This window comes from Mizuhopecten yessoensis, unplaced genomic scaffold (genome assembly GCF_002113885.1).
Source record: "Mizuhopecten yessoensis strain PY_sf001 unplaced genomic scaffold, ASM211388v2 scaffold10975, whole genome shotgun sequence".
In the NCBI taxonomy this organism is placed as follows: Eukaryota; Metazoa; Mollusca; class Bivalvia; order Pectinida; family Pectinidae; genus Mizuhopecten; species Mizuhopecten yessoensis.
The window spans coordinates 881,358-893,025 of record NW_018408815.1 but is presented as its reverse complement, the minus strand read 5'-3'; the positions used below and the strand labels follow the sequence as shown (position 1 = coordinate 893,025).

The following is an 11,668-nucleotide window of genomic DNA, read 5'->3' as shown; positions in this document are numbered from 1 at the left end:
CTGAAATGGTATCATTTATTAACACAAAAGATCCTGATCACATCCTAACAGTTACACGGGAATGTAAGGACACTGCTCGCACACATTCTACGACACTCGCTCAGATAAAACCGGCCTTACAATGTGCAATTTCACTTTAAAAATTTAGCTCCTCCAAGAAGACTTGTCAGAAAAGCAAATAAGTAGTTTTTGAAATTAATATTAGTTTTGTATGTCACACATGTATACTGATGAATGATATTGATATGTATACAATTGCATCTCAAGAAATTTGGTCTACTTTGATTATTAAGGTACATTAACACTTAATTGATAATGTTTCTATTTATAATTATGAACTTGTAAAAGATGTTTCAAAAGAAACAGATTTTTGGGCCAAGGGTTGGATATGAAATAGAGATGGCTACCTTATTTGCTTTTCTACAGAAGCCATTATCAGAGGACCGTGGAATTAAAACGGTGGAGGTATAAATTCATTGTATACAGTAGCATTTTAGGTTATTAGTGTGCTGAGATATAATTTGAGTATGCGTGTTTAATACAAGATGACACACAATGATATTGCACATGGTTATCTATGACAATGCCAACAAAGATAATAAAAAAGTTATGTTCTACTATTCACTTCCATTGTTAATATATAAATGCCTTTTTTAATGAAATAAGAATCAATGATACTGTTTAATATATTGGTTCTAATCACTTTTAATTTTGTGTCATCTCTAAAGCTGGTCTCGCATCTTTAACACCAGAATAACCATAACCTTAGTAATTATTGAAGTACTTTGCTAAAGACTATATCTAATAAAGGGTTGTTGAATTACTTACAAAAGAGTTCTCAGCTTTAGACATATTTCATTCAATGAGAATTTAAAAGCTCACAAAGGTATGCACAACCTACTACACAGCTAATACGAATCATTTTGCATCAACACAACGAAGTGCCCTAGGCACTTGTGACCAGTGTTACTACAGTTACCTTATACGGCAACTAAAAAGTCATCATGCATTCCAAAAAACAACAATTTAAAAGTGTTATGTATCTATCAAATGAACAATCTAAAGTAACAATCTCCTTCAATTCATTCTGAATAGATAAACATACCGAATATAGATCTATTTAAAAAAAAAATCGGCCCAACACATCACTCAGGAAATAATGACATGTGATCACAATCAATACTCTTCTTTTAAAAAATATGACACAAACAATTTACAAAAAAACAAAAATAAAACCAGTCAAACATGACTGCTATTGTTTGGAAAAAGACGCTTTTATGTAAAAATTTCCAAACAATGTCCTGAATCATTCCTTTTTCAAAGTAGACGAATACTGGAGAAAAATCTTAGGGTACAGGGGAAAAAAATGCACCACTGACACCAAACACATGAAATTTGTGATACAAATCTTTACAATAAAACCAAAAGGAAGCTGAAACTTCTATATCTATTCAACAAAATTTAATCTGTATTACTGAATTTATTGATATTAAATCTTATATTTGGATGCAGTTCAGGTTATGCTAAAAGTATAAAATTTGTTGGCAATATCAACATCATAAATTTCTATGCTAAAATTTCTAATGGCACATTAATCAAGTGAAGATTTTTCAGGATACATATTATGCTTTCAATATAAAAAAACGTTTTTTTGTGAAAGAATGGAAAAACTGTACACTAATAAGCAATTAGTATTTGCACATTACTACACAAAAGACGAACAGGAAAATTGCTCACAGCTTCATAACATGTTCAATTTACCTTCCTTCATCCTTGCAACTTTATATATAGTTCAATTAAGTGCATATCATTCAAGTCTATAATCATTCATATCACATTCTTCTCATCAGTTTATAAGATTTTTTCCAGTTTCACATAGCTTTGATAACAGGCATACCACTAAACATGGAATACTGGTAGCTTTCAAGGCTTTGCTAAATTTTGCTGTTTATTAGCTTTTCTTAAGAGTAAAAAATTCCATACAGTTCTTCTTCATTATTCCTACTTAATTTTAAAAATAACACAAACTTATGGTACTGTTTACAATATCTATTGTACAAAAAGGTCAATGTGAAGTACAAATATTTAAACTAGTCGCATTCATCCAATCCTAAAACAATTTAAAATAATCTGACGCTAGTCGTTAACAACATATTTGCATTTTGTAATATTAATAATGTTAAAATGTTTATATTGTTCTCCTATATCACCTCTCAAGATTTCAACATTTGTCTACAAATATCTGTATAGGAACCTATATTATGTACAGTTTTAACAAAATAGAATGAAAAAAAAACAGGCCAATTTTTGAACAAAAAGAATCTTGATTTAGTCAGTTTAATATCATTTTAGCTATATTCTGTTTTATTGAAATACGAACCTGTGAAAAGTTCTAAGAAGAAAAATGCAGGTATAATTTATGATTAATTGTATGCGTAGGTGATCAAGAACTGCATATACACATAATCATAATTTTTGAAGGAAAAAATTAATAACAATTCCCTAACAACAGACAGGAAATTCAGTTATCATTAAAAATCAATGGTACAAAAATATAAACCAGAAGAAAAAAATCCAGACTAATTAACAGCTCTAGCTATTATCCATTTGAGTTATTTACAATAAATTTATTGGGACAGAACAAAATGATAATCTGCTCTCCCCAACCATAATAAAAAGCTGCAGATAAAAAGTACATTTATTTACATTTCAGATTCCTTATTCCGTAATGACATTATTGCTTTATTTTGAGTCATCAACTAAAGCTTTTGGTTGAGCAAGGGCTCAAATATATATCTTATTCTAAAGCAAAATGAGTGAATCCAATACAGAAAGGAAAGTATTTTAAAAGAATCTTTTCATATACTGTCAAAGAAGATAAAATTACCATTATCCCACAAAACAGATCAGGGTTTTCAAATCTTGAACTCATGTCTTCATGATCACGTTTTGGCCCAAAGATGAAATGCCAGAGAATTGTGTTTGGTTTTTTTATGGTCCTAATCAAAGTATTCTGAATCCCAAAATGCAAATGTGGTTGGTCTCCTGTTTTCACTCTCTGCATTAACTGACAGCTTGATAACAGAATCTCACATAAAAGCAATTCAGTTACAGCTGCCAGTTAAATCTCTGGTCTTTTGAATTTCTAAGTGAAAACCCTGAGATAATTTGTTTAAAAAGAGTTCTAAGTTATTTTTAATTTCATAAATATTTTGAAAAGAACAGTCCTATTGATGTGAGAAGTGGCACGGCAAGAAGAAGGGCAGGAACTTTGATGTTGCTGGCACCGTTACATCCCTCTTGGTTGTTACAGTGACAGTATCGGACTTTGACACGATATGTGCCTGTCCTGTCCTTGCAACTACGGCCTTCATTATCTCCAACTTCTCCACTCGCGGCACATTGCCTTATGTACCTCACATCCCAGTCATCGTTGTAGTAAACTGCAAGAAACATGAAAATCAATTATAAAAGTGTTTCTGACAATACAAACAACTACTTGTATGAAATTAGAAAACATTAAGCATAGAAAATGTGTATTTCAACAAGAATCATTATTTGACACAATAAGTGCAACAGACACTGGTAAATGACCAATGCGACACTTTTATTTAAACTTTTCTCTTCCCCTCCCAAGTTTAAATCCCCATTTGTAAAGTGAAATATTTTGAAATATTTAGAAGAAACAAATATCACCTTCTCTAAATCTTTTTCAAGCAAAAAATAAGGAAATGCACATTTTTGTTAGCCGAAGCTTTTAAGGCAACAATATGTTATTTCCTGCCAAAAAAAATGTCATTAATGTTAGAATTCATTTCCTCCTCACTTACATTCAAAATTGAATGTTATAAAAACTTTTATTTAAATTGACAATGGATATTTACTTAAACGGGATCCTAATTATTACAAAATTCAACACTTTTATACGAAACAGGATGAATTTATGTAGCTGAAGGATATGAATACAGTTTATATGCATTAGTTGAACATACCTTCCTGTACAATTTTTCGGCACATTTTGACTTCATCTCCGCAATCAACTAAGTTGTGTGTTTTGTTGTCAAACCAATCTGCACAATCTGATTGAAAGAAGGAGTTGCATTCATAGCACTTAATCGCGCTACCTGAAAATAAAGAAAAAGAAAAAAAATATAATATAGTGGATCCAAAAAATCATAATAACAAATATCAAAATATCCTGTTTTATATTATCCATGTCATTGTAACAATTATTTCTACATAAACTAACAATTGTTAATTTTCATGATGCTAGAATCGTAGACAGTGGCTAGAGGTGTACAAATATGCTATTGAATGCAGGATAGGTCTCGCAGTATTTGGTCGCGATACATAACATATTCAAAAATAGAAAGTCTAAGAAATATGGGTGTGCAAAAAAATGCTTGTATCCCAATGCAATCTGGTTAATCATAGATACATGTCAAAAAATTCTCTGTTAAGGTATTTCTTCAAGTGTAATATGCAGTGATAATGATGATAATATTAATGATCATGATTTTTTATTTAAATGTGTTAAATTATTTGATTATATTAACCCCAGTTTGCACTTTTTTGTGATGTTTTTATTTTGTTACGAGGTGTGGACTTTTTATCAGTCAACCATCACACTTGGCCAAGTAAAACAAATCTTGTGTTTCAGCTACACCTACTTACACTAGATTTTTGTTCCTGCCCTAATTTGTATATTGCATTAGGATTTAGTGATATGCACCGTTAAAGTAAAGACTCCCGCTCTATATAAGCATAGTAAAAACATCTTCCAAAATAAAATAAAATGCCTACCTGCAAACACCTATTTGTTTTTAGGATATTGGATAGCCGATAAACAAGTATTTTTTTGACCTGAACAATATCTTCCTAAAGTCTGACAGTTACAGTTAATATTGAAAAATTAACAATGACTGCAGTTTCCCAAAACAATGAACCAATTTCATGCACAACAATGTATAGAAATGTGCGACAAATATAAATGTGGATAGGCCCTGTTTTAACTTCCTTCCAAACTAGCCATTAAGTACACACTGTATGTCTTCAGTGCACTAAAAAGATTAGTTTGGTTGTCCAAAAATATAAGATCAGTACTGTAAACTTGTCATTGACAGAAAGATTCAAACTCGGCCTTTCACAAACAATGTTAGGACGATATGAGGTTTTTTTTTGTTAACAACGTAAATATTGTTTCCATCGATAACTTTAATTGTCATAAACATAGATGTTAAATCATCAATTTACAACTGTAATAATTAAACAATGAACTTGAATAAAGTCGATGTATTTTCAACTTGTAGACACTTGAAGCAGTTGCTGTTCCTTATTACGGTATATTAGTTTAGTAATAAATTTCATCAGTAAGCTTTTAAAATAAAAATCTGACTACCAAAGAAAGTCATTATCACAATCAGAAAACGCTTTCTATCAGTTACTGGTACTGTTAAATGACCATCATAAGTTTAAAACTGATCCTGAAATATAACAGTATAAACATCTAGTCCAAATACACCAAGTTCGATTTCAATCAACCTCTCATTTCTTTGGCAAATTTATTAACATATTGCAGTTAAAATATCAACTAAGACAAGAAACAAAAAGTGCATACTAATTATAAATAAAGTATTAAACGCTCAACATTCATTCAATGTTATATGAATCCAGATGTTGCCTGACCTGTTCCAAAAATCATTTCCTTGTAAAAAATATACACTATAAACCGCGATTTCTGCTAATTTTTCAGCGTTGAAACGAATGAACAACTAATTCCTTTTTACTCGATTTAAGTGTGTTCCTGATATCAGAATTAAAAAATATGGGTTTTATCAATCACAAGTTTTTTTAAATGATTTAAATTCAATAAAATATCAAAAGCTTTACAAACGGTATCAATCATTATTGATCAAGAAAACTGTAAGGTAATCAATTTACAGCAAAGATTTGGAAACAAATTTAAAATAAAGCACCTTCCAGTGTTTTTAATAATAACAGTAGTTTCTCTTAGTACTAAGAAGAGGCAAAATTAAAGTTGTCATGAGGTAAATAGGAACTTATTTTTTTTATAAGATTTGCATCTTACTCTCATAGTTTTTAAGTATATTTTTTCAATACAAGTATTCTTGTATAAAATGAAAGGGAAAAAATTGTGATGAAAAACATAATGAGGACAAATAAAAAAATCTGGTGTTTCTGAAACCCTGTATTTTTGTGCCTACCCTGATTTTTTCTTATTTGCCCGACAGACAGATTCATATGAAATGTGTGTTAAGATAAAGAGATTGAATACATTGTATTTTCCATAAGGATGATTGAAATATCTGTTCATACAAACTGTATCACTCTAGGATAAAATGATATATATTTTTGTTTGGATTTAACAAGTGAATTGTATAAAATAACTTGCTCATTGAGACCCATTTTCTGTTCTGTTGTCTACCTTGGCATGCCTCAAATGTCACTTTGTGGTCTGGGATTTAATTTATGGGAAAGACACCAATGACAGACAGTGCCTGGGGATATCTGCACATGAAGGCATTGTAGTACTGTAGACTTAGGTTGGTTCAGGCACATACAGCTGATTTAGAGGACAATAAAGTCACCACTCCAGGGTTTTTTCCATGTAGTGTTGTTTGGAAAGCTGACTGCTTATATCATATTACATAACACTACTTGCCTTACTGTTTAACAGATCCGTTTTACCCTTTTCCGTACTTTTTATGGCAAAAGATTGGATACATGTTACCTGATAATACCAAGACTTATCAGCTGGACTTCAATTAACACATGAAAGACAAAAAGCAAAAGCAAAAAAAAATATGTGAACTTCATTAAACAGGTCCAGTGCACTCTGCCGATTGAGCTATAATGCTGTAAAGACCTATAATAGCTCCATTGACCTATCTGAAATAGGTATTAGATATGTATTCTTTTTTTAAAAATAATGATGTAAAAAACCGAAAATTTAACATTGATAAAAAATGAAAATAAACATCTAAATGTATGCTTTTTTGTAGTCAACATTACCATAATCTTTATAGTTTTATGCGACTTAAAATCACTTTGCTTTAATTTAATGAAAATTGAAATCTGAGAAAATATAGCTCAATACAGCTTTATTTTATAGGTGAAAATAGCTCAATCGACAGAGTGTACTGGACCTGTTAAACACGTATACAGTGCACACCGAACCATATACCTGTAACCACAGGTAAAATACACTTAACTATCTGATTTGGAAGGTTGCTTTAAATTGATGACATAGAGAAGTAAGTAAAGGACCTGATAAGCTATTACTTATAACAAATATAAGCGATGACAAATTTCGAGGTTTTAAAGGACTAGTCAAAGATCTGAACTTTTTAACTTGAACACACAGGTAAATATAGTGAATGGGTAAGACCAGTGTGCCTAAGCGGCCTCCAAGCCCAGGTAGCGTCATCAAGGTCAAAAGGATAGATATGTACCAACGCTAAACTTTTTACATTTGCACAATGTTCAGACGACCAATACATGAACTATTTGATCAAATATCTACAACCATCGAATTAAAACGAAAACAATCGTATTTAATCACAAGAACGCACAGATATTTCGCGAAATGCCACACGAAACAGTGCGAAACGATGCGCTTACTGCTAAAGCCTACTGAACACATGCAACATGGCGCCGGTGAAATGTCATTGAAATATTATCAGAAAAGAAATAATACACACACTTCAACAGAAAAATATACTTACCACTGTCAAATATAAAGTACAGTGTGATAATCGCAAACGCAGCAGCTAGTAAACTCTTCATTTTGTCAACCGGAGCTTCTCACGACCTAACAGCGGATCTTCTGGCAGCCAAAGTAATTAGGACTCTACGCATGCGTAATAATGATATGACGTCAAAGAGGCCAGAAAGGGGATGTCGATTTCGCAATATAATATGCAGGGCCGATAATTCAGTGTTATCTAGAACCAGAAGATATACTGTAGGCCGTTTATAATTAATAATGTGAACGGGGGTTTCACAACTCCTTCATCCATCCGTTTCGTAGAACGTATTTCAAAATAATAATTGATTTCAGTTACATTACAAAATGTTCACGGTTGTGAAATAAAACTTTTCGTATAAACTTTATTTCTTTCCGATATAACTTAACATAAATCACTAATTTTCGTTATAGATGCAACTTTTAAGTACTTAACTTTACAACGACAAAACTTGGAATCCAATACAGGACCTAAAAAATCCCCCTCTCCGTCATGATAGTCGCAAGGGAGTCTGAAATTCTGTCAAAAAATATATATATATATATATATTCTCTTTATTTATTTCATTAGAGAAATTGTGCATTTTTTTTCGTGCAATAGGCTCAATTAATTACTGGACTATTTCTTTTATCAATACCGTACACTGCGTGAGTTTTATGGAAAAAAATATCTGATTAAAATCGTATCCTATATTCTCTACGTATCACGTTATACGTAGCGAATGTAGGATATGATTTTAATCAGATTGGGAAAAAAACTTATAACGATAAACCAGGGATGTGTAGTGGACATATACACATCCCTGGATAAACAAAAAAGAAAACAAGTTCTAGTTCAAGTTCTTTTTACTTTGAGCTTTACAGCTCATTAGTGTACGATACAGTGCAAACAGGACATATAAATAGAAGCACACATTAACAATGAAGGAATTACAAACCGTGCGAGATCCGCTTTTATTCTACCTCACTAAAATCATGTCAAACGATCAAAAAGTGAAATATAAACATCGAAAACAACGTTCGGTTTTAAGGTTTTGCAATGTTCATTGTTTTCCAATCATTGCCAAATTACGATTTTGTTTGATTTTTTTTACTCAAACCAACTTTCATGTAGCTCACTTAAATCAAATGACATGGTAAACACTGAGATGTAAACCCTAAGAACGAAGGTCTGCTTCAAGCCTCTCCAGAAGTCTTCCTAATTATTGTCAAAACGTAAAGCATTATATATCTTCATCACGGTTAGTCAAGAAATTAGGGCTTGAGCATGGGAATGGTTTCATGAACACGTGCCCAGGTGTTATAACTGTTGCTCTAACAAGATGAGCCACCTGGTTATTAAGGGGAGGTTACTGTACAGGGTGGGGCATGGATGTTAACACACAAACAGCGGGACCAGTATGCTTATTTTTTTTATATCATTTATCCTATAAGTCAGTGATTATTATTCTGTCTTCTCTCTCTCTCTCCCTAATACAATACTATTTAAAGGGTTCAAGGGTCGAATGTCAAATATGACAAGGCTTGGTTACTTTGTATAAAACAAACTTCACGTGATTTCAAGTTGTGAATTAACATACGATATCTTGGATGAAAATAGTACGATGTTATCCCGATAGGAACATCCAATCAAAAATAATGATGTTGGAAACATATGACTATCTGATGTTATATATCGCGTTATACCATCTACTAGTACATAGGTTTATAAATAGTTTACAAATAAAGGGAATGGTAATCTAAGGTTATGTCAAAATACTGAATAGGTCAAGGTCATGCTATTGTATCTATCTGATACGCAAATCAAAATAACATTATCTTGTATACAGGTCATACATTACTATGGATACACACTAGTACAGTCGGGTTTTCTCACACATGATAAGAGAACCCTAATTTTTCCATGGTCAATATCTGCAGCTATGAAAAAAATACAACAATAAAATCATCACAAAAGTTGGATAAGGATTTTCATGTGAAATAATATCAACTTGCGGATTGTTACAAAAGGAATGTCAAACGATACGGTTTCTTCAATAAAAGAATAGTTACAGTAACGCATTAAGAAAAATGACATAATTTATGATATATATAATTGTAGTTATACATCAATTGACAATTTGTTAGGCAGGGAAAAACAACTACCAATTTTAAGGACTTTAGCATATCCAGGCCTGGGGACAGGGCGAACGCTCAACATCAAAGCTAAAAGTAAGGTATAAAAGGTAGTTAGAAGTATAGAGAGAAATATCAAGATACCAAATATTGCAATGGGTTCATTGACGAAAAAGCAAGACGATATAAATTTGATTTAATAATGTCATGCATTTAAACACTATAGGATAATGCACCTGTTACATGGACACTGTCACAATATAAGTGACACAGAGCAAACACCTTACTAATTAACATGTAGGCCTATATTGGTAAAGGGTTTTGGGTGCTCTTTGCGTTCCACTGCTCTTAAGAAGAGAACATTTTGTAAACGTATATCCTATAAAAAAAACAATGATGTTACTGCACAAAATACTTACGAATATAGGGTTTGATCAGAATTGGAACAACATATACATACTATAAGCAAATTCGTGTAATTTATATCCCCCACTTGCTAGACATGTTAGTTCTGTTCAATAGGATGAATATTCCCCAGCTGACCTACCCGCACAATCTCCTACTATTTAATGAATATGGATGAATTGATATAATAATAATAATACATTCTTTTATTTGGACAGGGTAACATATCTAGATTTTCATCTAGTTTACAATATGGCCCTGTAAAACACATTATATATACATACATAAAACAACAGCACATCACGCATACAGAGACATATGACATACAATAAAATAGAAAAAGTAGTTAAATAGTACAATACATTATTAAGACAACCTATTATATTGTATCACTAAATATCACAGATTTGCATTTAGAACATTAGAAAATATCACAGCATATTACAAGTCAATACATACATATATTTATCTATCACAGGGTAATATAAGGATTATCTCAGGAAATTATAATAAACAGAACCATAGGGATAATTTCAAATATTGTACTTTAAAATATACATATAGTATATACCATATAGTACTCGGTTTCCCAGTGATTGGGAATCCCATACCTACTTGGTCCGCCGGTAACACATGGTATTCATGATCTAATATTTTTAAAATAATTGGCCAGATATGCCTTTTTAAAAGCCAGAACATTTGTTGTGGTTCGTATGGTTTCTTCCAAAGTATTCCATACAATAGTACAAGTGTATCTAAAGGAATTTTTGTAAAAACTTGTTATACACTTGGGGATATAGAGCTGGTTCATTGCAGAAGGTCTTGTGGTTCTTGTGGAAATCTGGGTAACATAGGTAAATAAATTTTGTTTGAAAAATCCTGGAGCCTGGTCGTTAAGGATTTTATAAGTTAGAACACATTTTCTAAAAGTATAAAAATCTTGAATAGGCATCCAGTTTAAAGCTTTTAAAAGTAACGAAGTTGGTGTACGAATTTCTCTTATATTTAGAATTACTATTGCTGCTCTCTTTTAAAGTTTATATATTCTTTCCTTAAGGAACACATTTGTAGGATTGCTCCATACTGAAGAACAGTACATAAAATGAGGTAAAACGGTAGTCGTATACACCATTTTGGATATTTCTAGGAATATGAATTTTCTGATTCGTTTTAACACTCCAATTTTCTTACATACATATTCAATATGTACATTCCATGATAAACAGCTGTCAATAAAAACTCCCAGCAGTTTGGCATTGTGTACAGTTTCAATAATTATATCACCCACTTTGACACTCATCTGTCTGTGTTTTGATAATTTTTGTGATGAGCCAATAAGCATGCATTGGGTTTTTGTTAGATTTAGACTCATTTTATTATTGG

General features: G+C 31.6%; 1 protein-coding gene across 1 annotated transcript; it reads right to left on the bottom strand.

Annotated features, from left to right (window-relative positions):
• On the bottom strand, positions 1-7,886 carry LOC110464231. Its single transcript, XM_021519333.1, has 3 exons — positions 7,746-7,886; positions 3,993-4,124; positions 1-3,443 (listed from the first exon to the last, which is right to left on the bottom strand). The coding sequence occupies exons 1-3, from the start codon at positions 7,804-7,806 to the stop codon at positions 3,202-3,204; spliced, it is 435 nt and encodes a 144-aa protein (XP_021375008.1). The 5' UTR covers positions 7,807-7,886; the 3' UTR covers positions 1-3,201.
• Between the last annotated feature and the right edge of the window lie 3,782 nt (positions 7,887-11,668).

Bases quoted from the DNA above. Each gene is read 5' to 3' on its own strand.
- LOC110464231 (XM_021519333.1), bottom strand. From the start codon at position 7,806: ATGAAGAGTTTACTAGCTGCTGCGTTTGCGATTATCACACTGTACTTT. The intron at 4,125-7,745 runs GTAAGTATATTT...CTTTATTTTCAG, and splicing joins GTACTTTATATTTGACAGTG to GTAGCGCGATTAAGTGCTAT. The intron at 3,444-3,992 runs GTATGTTCAACT...TGTTTCTTGCAG, and splicing joins CCGAAAAATTGTACAGGAAG to TTTACTACAACGATGACTGG.